General features: G+C 44.4%; 1 protein-coding gene across 1 annotated transcript in view; it reads right to left on the bottom strand.

The window, feature by feature from the left end:
* HERC2 (HECT and RLD domain containing E3 ubiquitin protein ligase 2) overlaps positions 1-14,873 on the bottom strand; it is a 1,611,099-nt gene that overhangs the window by 1,291,265 nt on the left and 304,961 nt on the right. The window contains 4 exon segments of the mRNA XM_078658234.1: positions 386-536; positions 1,521-1,624; positions 1,751-1,921; positions 3,340-3,525. Of these exon segments, the coding sequence (XP_078514360.1) occupies positions 386-536; positions 1,521-1,624; positions 1,751-1,921; positions 3,340-3,525 (612 nt within the window).

Here is a 14,873-nt window from a genome sequence, read left to right as displayed (position 1 = left end):
TGCCCGAGCAACCCAGCACGGCTTGGCATCACCAGCCTCAGCCCAAAAGTCCGCCTATGGGTCATCAAGCAGGAACAAGGGATTCCTGTGTATCCACTTCTGATGGAATGGCAACCGCATTCACCCATGCACCCTGCTGCACGGTTGGCAACATCTTTGAGCAACGGAATTTAAATTCTAAAATATTTGTTACTATTTCTACACCATTTGGAAGGTTTCTTTAATTCTGAAATTGCCTTATTAGTGTTATGTCTACTGCATAGCTACGTAATGTAGTTAAATACCTATTTAGAACAGATAACAGGAACACTCAAGTATGGAGGAAAAAAGGCATAAATGGCTCAACAGACAATCACAAATTAGTTTTTGGCATAAGACTGCTTACTAGCACATTCAATCTCCACAGAGGACAGGGGTGTACTCAATGCGAGGAAGGATGCATGTAGTCCCAAAAGTAGGCCCAAATTTCTTTCTGGATCCATTAGAGGTGAAGAAAGACTGCCCAGGTCAGGTGTAGTAATCACTTCCTGATCAGGCTGAAAAAGAAACATATTCAATTTCAGAAAAATAAACAAAAGTCTAGCTACTCAACTTTTAACATTTTCTTTTCTTTTTTCAACTACGGTATCAGTTTAATCTAAGATTGTTTGCCAAATAATCTTTGCTATTTTCCATACAAATTACACACATTTATAGGTCTGCCAGGGACAGCTTTCACTTTTCACATTAAGACCATTAACTACCTCAAGAAACAAAGTGGGACGCCTTGATAACCTACACAAAATAAACTTCATTCTACATTGTTGCTCTAAACAACTCTTAATTTGAGAACAACAACACTGTGTTCCAAAAAAGTCTTTAGAATTTCTGACATGCAAGAAAGAAGAAAGGTTATTAATATTTCACTCATCTCCCATCCACTCTACAGGGTACAGTTTGTATTTATGGAAAAAGATACTAACCTTCAGGTGCTACTCCCTGACCTACTGGGTTTCATCTCAATCTATGTCTCCTTAACGGGAACCGGCAGTTACCTGATAAATGGCTAGGAACGTGTTGCCAGTGCAGGAGTCCTTCCACCTTCACTTATTATCAACACATCATCATTTTTTACTTTATTGTCAGAGGAGTTTTCAATCATGTCATGTCATGTGGTGTTGATGAGGTGTATGCTGTAGCTCATGGTAAAATAGTCAACTAAGAATCCAGCCGAGGAAGGGCATGCTGAAAACTAAATTAGCGAGCACTTTGCAATTCATGTGAACACTTTGGAATACCAGTGGAACAGGCTGTTAAAAAGACCCAGCAAAATGCTTGATGTGTGTTTACTCTTAGCTAATTTCTATGTTACATGTCTCTCCGTGCTTTCAATACCGCTTTCTTTAATTTGCCAATTCTAGCAGAATTAAGCAAACAAACTTTTATATCTTGGGCAACCAACAGACTTGTCATGCAACCGATTGCTTACCTAGGTAAACGGTAGCTAAATAAAAGGTGCATTAACTCAAAGCATTATATACCTCAACATACTGTCCAACACAGAAAGCGTGCATCGATTCTCTGGTGTCTTCAAATTGCAAAGCAGCCTCCAATGCAACTATAGGGTCCTCTCCTGCAAACTGGGCTGTAGACGAAGACAAGTAAATGGTGGATTTATTTGTGGGAAACAAAGAAAAAAATACAATGGACAGATGAGACAGAAACATGAACGCACTGAAACGTGAAAGGCAATTTAACAATAGCGCCTCACCAAGAATACTGTTCCCAGTCAAAGATTGCGTCTGGAAGTCTTTTATGTCATAAACCTTTCCATCAATAACTGTCCAATAGCCCCCATCTTTGTTGTGATTCTCCAAGTCTGCTTTACGGATTAGTGTTACCTCTTCATTATTCCTAGTGCTCTGGCCTGCAAAAAACGAACCTATGTGGAAAAAATAAAAGCAATTTGTTTATTTATGTATTTATGAACCTCGTGTCTCTTGGTCTCACCTCCATGAATTAGATTATGAAATGAACCCTACCACAAGTAGAAATTAAGACTTTTTAAAGAAAATGTAACGTCCCCACACTCTCACCGAAGGAATTTTCATCTGAAACTTGTTACGTTTGAAGTTGGCAGGTTAGAAGGTTCTCCGCTGCGATGTCTTATTTAAAAAACCGTACTTTTTTATATACTTCATACTTCACGTCTACCACTTCTAAGTACTGTAATATATTTAATTGCCATTATTCATGTTAACAGTTCTCAATTCACCAACCCAACCCCAGAAGAATGAAGGGTAAGGTGTCCTTCACAGGATGCATATGAGTGAACTGCAGTACAAAACATGCTGTCTGCAGCAAGCTTTTCACCTACTGTATAAATTGGAGTATTTAAGTCAATTAAGTACACAAATAGCTTTGGAAACATGCCACCAGTAATTCACAAGGCCAGTCTTGATATACAAAATGATCCAGCAAGGCTCCATGTCATGTTATGTAATACAGAGTACAGATAACTTAAAATGCAAGTATCCACTAAGACAGTGGTTCCGAACTTTTCAGAACTACTTTCCAATTTTTAGAATGACAATCTTTTGACCCACCTAAATTTAATGGGCATGAGGCAGGCAATTTTTGTAATATAAACAATGCATTGTCCGGTAACACACTGCCATTTACAGAAAGCTAATTCTCCATTGAAATTGCCACTAAATCAGCACAGATATACAGTTTTGTTGACACAACTATATGACACACAAATGATAATGTGTGGAAATAGGGTTTCAGTGACTATTTATAACTGTACATCACCAAGTAAAGTGTCTTGATTTGTTTTGATCATATTGAATCTTTGTTTGCATCAACCTTCAAAACTCCCCGCAAAAAGTCCTTCATTGTTGCTTCCCTAACTGCTGAATGTGTACAGTTAATTTAAAGGTATTTACATTTTGTTGCGGGTTACAAAAAATGACATCTTTCAGCTTTTGTTTTCACACTGCTGTCCCCCAAAAAGATTATCACATATTTTACTTTATTTTTCTCTATCTGACTCAAAAGTGAGTGGAATTTGTAATAAGCAATTTCCCTGTTAAAAATTAAGCAACAATTTGTTAGAAAGCATAGCCTGGCATTTCACCTACTTTGAGGCGCAGCGAATGTGGCAAGATAAATACAGAATTTAAAGGCATCTTAATTTATTGCTTAGACTTTCGCAAACCACCACTGGGAAAAGCTGCACTAAGGAATTCAATGCTTTCATTTCATCTCACAATCAGCAACACAAACATTTATATCAATGTACGATTAAAGTACAACTGTTTTCACCTACACCACCATCTCCTACTAGAACAAACATACCCATGATTCCAGGCCATGCTAAATCTTCATTGTCATCCCGTTCTTTGCCAGGAGCAAGTTGGTTAAACTTGTCCAGATGATCCAATAGGCCCGCCAATAACGTAATGGCACCCGCCTCTTGCATCAAGCCTGCATTTTTGCTGAGAAGGAGGATTATGGAGACCACCAGTTCTGGAAGGAGAACGCCTGCAAAAGCATTATGATGTAGAGAAGATACAATTAGAATGTTGAAACAGCACATTTAGCACCAGCCGCACTTTTCACTAGAACATAGTTATGGTATTTAAATCCTTATCTAGGCAAAAGACACTGCTTCTTTATGCTGAAGACCACTTTTTGGAACGTTTGTTTAGTTTGATAAATAATCTAAAATTAATAAATAAATGTCCTACTACAGTGAACCTACCATGCTAGTATCCTACATTCCTTTATGAGTAACAGAAAACATTCTTAAATGCTAATAAGGAGCTAATGCTAACAGCAATTAACAGTTATAGTGAACTATTAAAGGATATATCAGCGTCATAGGAAAAAGAAATTATTTTTGAGAGGGGGAAAACTTTGAAACTTCCATTTTTTGTAATACACGGTCACATTTGTATAGCACTTCATTCCCCTGACGAGGCTGCAAATCGCTCAGATTTGCATTGGTAGCTGAGAACTCTTTTTGAGTGTTTGGTTGGGAAGTTGTTGAGTTTAGGATGACCGACTCAAGAATGTTGGTTAAGGTGCATGATGTTCAGAGGCATGCTCCAAACGTGGAACAGCAAGCATCAGAGCCCCTAAGCATGTACTGTTGCAGAGAATGTGAGTGGGATGCAGCTGACCAAGCCAAATGCATATCCCTCACCAGAAATGACAGTGGCAATCATGTAGGCCATCCACTCAGTGGCCCCAACCGACCCATTCCCCTACCACATCTACAACCTGGGAACATCACCAATAGGCAAGTCCCTGACCCACATCAACAACACCTCCATCACGTCCACCACATTCCAGGATGAATGCAAAATCCAGACCCTCCCCAAGTAGCTCACAGTCGACCTGAATCAACTGAGCAACATTCGGCCCATCTCCCAGTTTCCCTATCCAGCCAAAGTAATTGAGAAGGTCCTCAATAAGCAACTGACAACCCACCTCAAACTTCAACATCTTCTGGAGAACACTCAATCAGGATTCAGACAGAACCACAGCACCGGAACAGCACTCATTGCAGGCACTGATGACAATCGAATCATCCTGGACCAAGGAGAAACAGCGACCTTCGTCCTGCTCAACCTCTCTGCTGCCTTTAGCACTGTCTCCCAAACACCTTTATCAGAAGACTCCACAAGACTGACAAAGAGCCGCCATCATATGGATCTGTTCCTTCCACACAGGAAGAACCCAAAGAATCAGGCTGCTATCCTTCACCACATCAGAGACCAAGAAACATAACATAACATGTGTATTTGTAAAGCGCACGTTCACCCAGAGGTCTCTTGGCGCTGAATAACAGATGTTCATTGTTACCCAGCTCAATGGAACTCATTTTATCGACCTCAGATGGATGAAAGGCTGAGTGGACCTGCCAGGATTTGAACCTGTGACCATGAGGTCAAACACAGGCGCCTCCAATGGACACATTAGTCCACTGAGCCACCAGACCCGGCTAAAAACTGATATGTGGAGTCCCACAGGGATCGCCCCTCAGCCCCACTCTTTTCAACATATACAGGACACCGCTCGCCAACATCATCCGATCACAAGACATCACTGTCATCGCCTACGCCGTTGACACCCACCTCATCCAGTCCCTGACAAAACAACCACAGCAAGAACCAACTTCACCAACAGCATGATCATGATAGGAGATTGGATGCAAACTAACTGCCTGCAGATCAACTCAGGTAAGACATAAAATACTGGTCTGTGACAACAAGACATCTCCATGGGACTCCACCTGGTGGCTGTCAGAGCTAGGACCAACACCCAAACCCACAAACCACGCAATAAATCTAGGGACCATCCTAGATGACACGCTCAACATGAAGGCTCAAGTCAACATAGTGTACACTTTCTGCTTCCACATCCTAGGCATGATGTACAAAAATCTGCAAATGGTTGCCTCAGAAAAGCAGACAAATGGTCATGTAGGCACTCATCATCAGCAGGCTGGACAACAGCAACACTCTAGGAAGGAATCTTCAAACAACTCCTACACAGACCCCAGACCATCCAGAATACCACTGCAAAACTCACTCTACCACCCACGGGGCACCCACATCATACTGCACCTCAGGAAGTTTCACCGGCTCCCCATTCACAAGCGCAGCCAATTAAAACTTTACACACACTTACACACACACTTACACACACACTTACACCCACACACACACACACACACACACACACCCCCCCCCCCGCAGGACCAGAATACTTGAATAGCCGCATACACTTTCACCAACCCACCCCCACCAGATACCTACGCTCTGCCTCACTCACACTCATTCCCCACATCCACAAAAGCAAAACAAGAGGTTGCTCATTCTCCAACATCGCACTCAAGACATCAGTGACTCCTCCTCTTTTCTTGAGTTCAGCAAGATGCTCCTTCGTATAAGCACCTTCGGGACCACAAACCCTCACACCTGCCCAAGCGCCTGGATACCCTTTAGCTGATTACTGCGCTATATAAATCAATGTAAAATAACAGTTTAATTGTATCTATCAAACTCTGCATATAGAGGTTATTGATTGATTGATTGATTGCTTTATTTCGATATGCATATATCATAAAAGCAGTACAAAAGATAAAAACAGCATGTCGAAAAAAAGTATGACTGTACATTTGATATAGGAATAAAACACATTAGGTCAGCATAAATTAATTTAAAAAAAGGATTAAATTGATATGGACAGTCTTCTAAGTCTAATCAACCAAGCCCATTTTAAAAACTTAGCAACAGCACAAACAATGGGAGGGGCTGTGTTGGTTAAAAGAATCCGGAGGGCAACAGAGTACTGACGGGTACCCAGTTCTCTGCAGATAGGACCAAGCCAACGTGATCTGGGGCGACCATAGTCCGGGCATTCAAAAAGAAAGTGTGGCACCGTCTCTGGTTTATCGGGACAAAGAGCGCAGAAGCATGATGGGGGCTGGGATTTATTCCACCTGGAGCAAAAGTCGGCCAAGGGTAGGGTTCCTAACCGGAATTTGATGTACAAGGACCGATCCATGGCAATTGTTATTATGTCCATGTACGGCTCATAGGTGACAGCATCTTTTAACAACAGAAAAGCTGCGGTGGTTTTGCAGTGCCGCTGGCTACTGATGCGCTTCACACAAACCCACTCCCAAAAGAGTTTTTTTAAGGTCTCCTTCGGGGGAGCGGAGTGGCTATGCCAGCAGGAATCCAGGCCTAAGTCCCCTAAAAGATGTTTAATGTCCTTCAGCCATTTAATGCTATGCCAACCGTCGGAGTGCATCACCTCAGCTAGACCATTGGCATAAGATTTTAGCTCAGGCACCCTCCACAGACGAGCCCAGAGCAAGAGGGGTCGAAGACGGGCCTGATCCCTTATAGCTTTGCAGCCAGTATCCATGAGCACTGGGATGGTCGGGCTACTTGATGGGATGGCAAGGAGATCTTTGATGAATTTGTTTTCGGCCTTGCTCAGTGAGTCCACTTTGCCCAGGCGCCACAGTTCTGCTCCATAGAGTGACGCAGGGACCGCACGTGCTTTGTATATATCTAGTAGAGGGGCAACACAGTGTTTTGTTGAGTTGTTGAACTCCTTGAGGAGGGCCCCCCCCACCCTTTTATGGGCCATTGTCATTTTATTGATGTGGGCGGTCCAGCTCATCGCGTCGTTAAGTCGAATTCCCAAGTAGTCGAATTCTGCCACTCTTTCAAGGGGTATGGAGTTCAGAATGGGAGGGCGGCCAAGTTTGCGTGGTGGGTGCATAACTAGGTACTTGGTTTTTTCCACGTTGATGACAAGTCCCTTGGTGGTGCAAAAGTCCTGAAAGCGGTTCAGAAGTGTCTGGAGACCTTGGGGGGTTTTAGAGATGAGGAGGGTGTCGTCGGCGAACAGCAAAGTTGGAATTTTTACGCCTCCCAGAGTGGGAGCGTCTGCTGGTTCGCCGAGTAGATGATCTACCACTCCATTAATATAGAGGGAGAATAGGGTAGGGGCCAGGACACAACCCTGCCTTACACCCCTCTCGACCCTGATCTTATCGGTCTTTTCCCCGTTCAGCCCCCATCTGACCTGGGCATAGGTGTCGGTGTGCAGTTTAATAAGGAGATTTAGTATATACGGGGGCATCCCTAGTCCGTGAAGCACCCTCCAAAGTTCCTCCCTAGGTACCAGGTCAAAGGCAGTCTTTAGGTCAATGAAGGCCAAATAAAGACTGCCTTTGCCCAGTTCCACCACCTTCCAGTATAGTAACAGGAGCCTAAAGACCTGTTCGATAGTTCCTGTACCTGAACGGAACCCAGCTTGCATATCGGACAGGATATGGTTATCGTCCACCCATTGAGAGATCCTCCCCAAAATGACTTTCCCCGCCAGTTTCTGGCTCGAGTATAGAGGTTATTATGCTGGTAAGAACTATACTTGCATCTGGAATTGGCGATAGTTGTTACTGCTCTATCTAAACTGCCATTGAGTTCCAAAGTTTGGCAGACTCGCTGGAGAAGCAGGGTCCACCTGTTTGTGTTTTTGACACACTGCAAAGAAAGTAAACGGGCAAACCTTGAGTGCAGGGGCTAGCTTGGCGATAGATGTTGAGCTCTTGTTGAAGAAAGAAAGCAGTGTAGTCACCGGCACTGCTCAGTGAGCTACACACACTACTTTAAATGTGCTCTGTCTAAACACTGAAAGCTAATGCAGAGAAATGATGGAAGGTGTGATGTGGGTTCACACTAGAGGTTGAGCAGCTCTTTGGTGGCTGCATTTCAGATTGTCTAAAGTTTATTGAATATGAGATGGGGTCATTCGACATTTCATGATATAAAAGGTATTGCAGAGCTTAACCTCTTGGGGCACACTTAACATCTTTTCTTTACAAGCATAAACCTTAATAAAAAGGAAAACCGCTTTAGCCAAATATTGCCTGGAATTCCCAAGGCAAACAAGTTAGATGTCTGACTGCCAGAAGGCTCTGCATCCCTGTTGCGTAATGAGGTATCTAACGTCTTCATTTCTCCATGAATCAGCAACCCCCCTCTGGCAGCAACCAGAAGTTGACATATCATAACAGTTTGTGTTGCATACTTTTACCCAATATTGCCTTCTTAGAGGATATTAGAAGAGGTTTATCATTACGCCTGTTGCAGCAGTGTCTGCAATACCTGTGAGTGTGTTTATGGGATCTTGCAGAAGTGTCAAGTGATCGGTAAAATATATGGTGCCAATTCACAAAGGCATTCAAGAGTACACGAAAGAGTAATTCTGTAGTGCTAATTCATAAGACTCATACATTTTTTACACAATTCGCCACAAAACATCTAAAATGGGAAGATTCACGAAATAAACACATGCATTTAGTACAAAGAAAGGACTGTACATTCACTGTACTTTTCCTAAGAGGAGCTCAATATTTTGGAGCCAATTCACAAAGAGGATTTACAAATAAGGGAAATAGTCCTCCTGAACTACCATAGTACTATTTCCCATAATGATGAATCAAATAGGCATAATATATATATTTTTGACTTGCCTATATAGTTTTCCTCGTTTGATGAATCTTCACGAACATTTCCATAACAAGAGTCAAGTTGGATCTTGTTGTGCATGAAAAGTTTTGGGGCAATCCCTCGAGCAGGAGCAAAAAAAGTGGGGGGATGTCTAAATAAGTGTGTTACCCTTACAAATTCCCATAGGAATTTTAGACACAACTACAGCCCGAACCGCTGAACGGAATTACACCAAATTGGACAGAAAGATAGCGGTTGGTTCGGAAAGTGACCTTTTTGTGAATTGATGTAAATCCGTTCAGTAGTTTTTGAGATATTTAAAATAAAAAAGTGGGATATCTAGGGACATGAAGGCTCCAGGAACCCTTCCAATCTCATGCAGACATCCGATTAGCTACAAACACTTCAACCAGGGAGTGTTGGGAGCCAGCGTGGGGAGAAGGGCCGCGCAGCCCCCCTCCCTTTAAAGAATATACCAAAAAAAAGAAATGGCCTGGCCCCGGGGGATGGGGTTACTGGGGTCGAGAATGGCCCAGGAGGGGGGTGCATGAACCCCCTCCCCTTGAAAATACAATTTAGAAAATGGCCAGGCCACAGGGGATGGGTTCCCCAGGGCCACACAGCCCCCTCCCCTTTAAAAATATAAATATAGACAAAGGTCCAGCCCTAGGGGATGGGGTCCCTGGGGCATATATCGGCCCCTTCCCGTTTTATTTTAATTAAAAAATAAATTAAAAATGGGCCAGGCCCTGGGGGAAGGGGGTCACCGGGGCCCAAAGGGTCAAGGAAAGGGGGACCACACAGTCCCTTCCTAAAATAACAAAAAAACAAAGCCTGCAACTCGCTGGAAGCCCGCCCTCTTTCTCCACTACTCTGCAAATGCTCCTCCTGGTGTGCTCTTGGTTGGGGGTGAAGTCCCCTTCGCTGCTGAAGGTGCTTAGGGGCCAACTACCCCTAGTGTTACCCCCAGTAATTCCCACACATTGGGATTGCTAAGAGGTCTTCGGAGGCTAAGCCACCTTTCCCCGCCGCTATGTAAACGCGCCTCCTGTCGCACTACTGGTTGGGGATAAAGTCCACTTTACTCCTAAAGGACCTTGGGGGCCATGAAGCCCTCCTGGTACCTCCTGTAAGTCCCACGCAGCGGAATTCCTGAGACCCTGCTGTGAGAAGTTGGCCTGGTATATGATGTTCACTATTCTAGTGAACACCTTGCACCAGTCCAAACAACCCTTATGGTGATGGTTGTAAGTCAACCTTATAGACCAGCTATCCTAGTGGTAGCGTGGACAGAACAGTCTTAGGCTAAAAGACTCTTGAGGGCGTGTAAAGCCAGCTGTTTTACCATATGTAACCCCTCGAATATCAAATGAAAGGACACCACACAAGATATATATAAAACATATATGTATTTATTTACTAATACACTCCTCTGAACTCTTTATGAGATCAGAGGCCAAAGCACATCACAAGATACTTAGTCAGGATACGTTAAGTTGCACAATTTACAGTTAGGCCCTAGGGGCGAAGCAAATCATATATTAAGAAAGTGGTATAAGTACCACGTCACGAGAAAAGGAAAGGCCTAGGGCCTAGAGATTCGCTGGGGCTACACTATCTGAACCTTAGTTTAGAAGTAGGAGGCCCACAGGCGGCGCGTGCAGTGTCTTTACACGCACGCGTGAGTCAATGCAAAGTCAATGGGAACTTAGAAGTTAGAAAAAGAAGGAGTTAGGACACTTCCGGTTTAGCTAGGAGGAAACAACTAAAAACCTAGACACTTGGATAGTCAATACCCTTGGGAGCACCAAAGTATTCGCATTACCTCACCCACGGACGGAGGGTGCATAGGTGTGAAGATGTGCCGGGTTTCGTCGTTGGATCCTATGGAGACCTGGAGAAAGATGCTGCAGGCGACCAGGAGGAAGATGTCCGGGTGGATCCAAGGGACCTGAAAGCAGAGGGAACAGAGTCTGGGTCACTAGCCAGTGACCGGGTGGTACCAGGAAAGAACCAGACGACATTGAGGAGCAATCAGGTGCTGTCTTGAAGCTTGTCTCTTCAGCCACGCGGACCAGGAGGCGTCGAGGACGACCAGATGCTGGAGGTGAGCTGTCCCACGAAGGTTCTCGCAGATGGAGGGGTCGACTGCCGGATTGGAGTCAACAAGCCTTGGCAAAGGCAACCTACACAGGATTCAAAGAAGGCTTCTGGTGCAGACCAGCAAGTTCTGAGGTGCCTCACCTTTGCAGGGAGGCAGGGGCCAGTCTGGAGCAACCAGACCAGCGAGGTGGTTCAAACGGATTGTTGTCACAGAGGCTACCAACGGGCCAGCAACCGGACAACGCGTCGAGCAGAACACAAGCAGAAGGGCCCCGCGCAGAACTCGTGGAGTGTGGAGGGCTGATCTTCGGTGCAGGTGGAGCTCGGATTCGGAGCTTCTCAATCCCCAGTGCACAGCTTCGAGGATACCTCAGGAGCTGCACAGTTAGCAAGTTGCAGGCTTTCCAAGATGTCCGGTCCCACGTGTCTCGTCGCCTCCACGGATCTCAGCAATGCTGCAGTCGTGAAGCGAGAGTCAGAGAGGTCTGGAAGTCTGGGTCTTGTCAGGCTCTGTGCTCGGGTTCCGGCAGGAACGTCGACAAAGCAAGCCGTTAATTTGCTGGATGGTGCCTGGTTGCCCATGGTGGTCACTCCTTGGCCACAAGGGAGATACTTCAGTCTTCAGCTTCAGCAGAACGTCGAAGGTCCAGAGTTTCGTGTCAAGTTTCGATTCAGGATTAATCTAAAGTCTCAGGACTCAGCTCCTACCTTTATACAACTAAAAGGGGCTGGATTACTTTCTAGGTCCCTCTTATGGGTGGGACCAGGAAGGGGGGTGGTTACACCCCCTTTTCTTTGTCCAGTTTCGCGTCAGAGCTGGGGCTGGAGTGCCCCAGCAACCGGTTTGAACTGGGGTATGCAAGGAGCACCTAGTGTGCCCCAGGCAGTGTCTCATTCTATCCAGCCCTCCCTGTCCCAATACACAAAGTCATGTCTGGGGTGGTGCTCGCACCTCCCCAGGCAGGAGACCTATTGTCCAAACCTCCGTGACTGGAAGGACTCCCAGCAGCAGGAGGCCAGACTTGTGTCAGTGGCAGCAGCGTCCATTTTGTGACGCTGGGGCTCTGGTCAACTTTAACCGGGATAGTCAGCAACAACATGTCTTCTCCCTCTAGAAGGGTGGATTGCTACCCCCGCCGCAGGAATTGGCGAGGGGGTAGTATTCCAAAGCGTATGACACCTTACACGACATGTTTGGATAAAGCCAAACCAAAGTTAGCATTTAACCGCGAGGATTATAATGCATTTAAGAGTATATGGTATGGCGATATCATAGAACAGCTCTAAGGACATGGTTCCGAAAGCTGCAGACAGGCTCAGCTCATGCTAGAGCACCATCTCACATAAAACCAAGCACTCTGCCTTCAAGATTGTTAAGGCCTGCCATAGGAGTGACTTATAGGTGCATATGTGTCTATATATAAGGTTAGATATAGGAATACTATATCTAAGCAAGGGGTGATTACACGACCTTGCCCCAGCTGAGTGATCAGCCAGTTGTGTCAGTTTGGATTGCCAGCCAGGGGTGGCATAATACATGCTGCAGCCCCTGGTAGGCCTTGGTTACACCTATGCCCTGAGTACCTAGGGTACACTTGTACAGGAGCTGATAAAGTGAACCAATTCCAAATTGTGGATGTACCTAGAGTACATGGTGTAAATTTAGAGAGAGTGCATGTGGGCTGTGGGTCTTATCAGCAGGCCCACAGCCACATCTAAGTCGAAAACCAGAGAAGCAAAAGCAAAAAGTGGGGGTGACCATAGGAAGCAGACCCTACTCTCCTACACCTGCCCCCGTTCTCCACCACTCTGCAAACATGACTGCTCATTAAAAAACCTTAGAAATTCACTAAAAAACAAAAGAGGTTACAGGGACATTATAGTTAGCAAATAGAATGTAAAAAACGTTAAAAATTCACTAGAAAAACCAAAGGTTACAGGGATGTTATAGTTAGACTGACATTTCACTCATACAAAACCAGAGAAATTCAGCCGTTATCGTAACATGAGTTAACTATAACTTGCACCCCCCAATGCACTGCTTATGTCCTCCCATATTACATCACTCATGACATGGTCAGTGACATCCCTGATGACATCTCAAATCTAATCAGTGATGACATCATCCACATCTCTGACGCACCCCCTCATACCCCTATAGAATCTTTTAAACGCTCACTGCCACTCCCACACAACCATTCACAAACCCATTGACAGATCCATACCAGTACTTACAGAGCCACTCACTAATTCATTGATCTACAGAAATATCCACTTGCTCACCCATACTGTCACTCATACACCCGCTGAGTCACCAATACAGCCATTGACATATCCATGCATATACCCATACAGGCACTCACACACTGAATGAGCCACCCATAGAACTACTCACACACCTACAAACGCACCCATACTGTCAATCATACCGGTACGTACTAACCCCAAACAGTTACATACACATCCACTTGCTCATACAAATAGTAACACATTCATTCACCTATACAGTCACTGACAGAAGTATGTAGTCATCCATATACAGTCTCACATTCACTTACTCACACATACAGTCACTCATAAACCCAGTCACTCACCTATACTGTCTTTCATATACCCAGTCACTCACCTATACTGTCTTTCATATACCCAGGCACTCACCTATACTGTCTTTCATATACACAGTTACTGACCCATACTGACACAACCATACTGATACTCCCTCTCCCATACCGCTTCTCACACATGCACTCACTACCCCATACCGCTTCTCACATATGCACTCACTACCCCATACCGCTTCTCACACATGCACTCACTACCCCATACCGCTTCTCACATATGCACTCACTACCCCATACCGCTTCTCACACATGCACTCACTGACGCAGGCAGGCAGGCAGACAGACAGACAGACACACAGACAGACAGACACACACACACATCCAGACAACCACAGAGATAGTCAGCCAATCAATCACCAATATAGCCATTTGCAGGAGGCTGGCTCTAAGTGACGTATAGTGTGCACGAAGTCCAGTGCAACCACAAAGGTAGGCAGAGATAAAGTTAGATAGAACCTTACTCTCTATTTGTGGTAGTAGGGTTGAGCAGTAAGGCAAACTCAAAGGACAGTGTTAAGCATTTGTTGTACACACTCAATCAGCAAATGAGTTCACACACTCAAAGACTGAACTTCAGACCAATTGTTTTGGTATAAAAATATTCTTTTCATACTTTATTGCCTAAAACCAAGCAAGCCTGGCACAGGTAAGCAATACATACTTTACAGTAGTAATGCAATTGAAATGCAGTTTGAAGGATAATTGTATATGCACTTTGATTTGGTTTGCAGTATTGATGCAGAGAAAGGCAATACTTGGTAAATGCAGTAAATCGACTTGAATAGGCTTTTTAGTAAAAAAGAAGGTAATTAACTTTTGAGATTACTAGGCTTACACAGAGATACTATATGGGACTTTTCCTGAAAACAGGCAAGTAAAATCGTTTTTATATTAATGTATGTGTTCAGGACTATGTCAGAATAGTAGAACAATACTATTCCTTTGTATTCACTGTACTGCTGATTCTATATCTCTGCTACTGTGTCACAGTTATAGCAGCACATTTGTTTTACATGAGAAGAACAACGGTACAATAAATTCTTATTGTACACACGCCCGACTGTTTCTTCTGTGTATCTCTCTGAGAACAAAACAAGCAAGCACGAGTGACAGGGTGAAAAATAGT

This window comes from Lissotriton helveticus, chromosome 8 (genome assembly GCF_964261635.1).
Source record: "Lissotriton helveticus chromosome 8, aLisHel1.1, whole genome shotgun sequence".
NCBI classification, from domain to species: Eukaryota; Metazoa; Chordata; class Amphibia; order Caudata; family Salamandridae; genus Lissotriton; species Lissotriton helveticus.
This window is presented reverse-complemented; position numbering and strand designations above follow the sequence as displayed.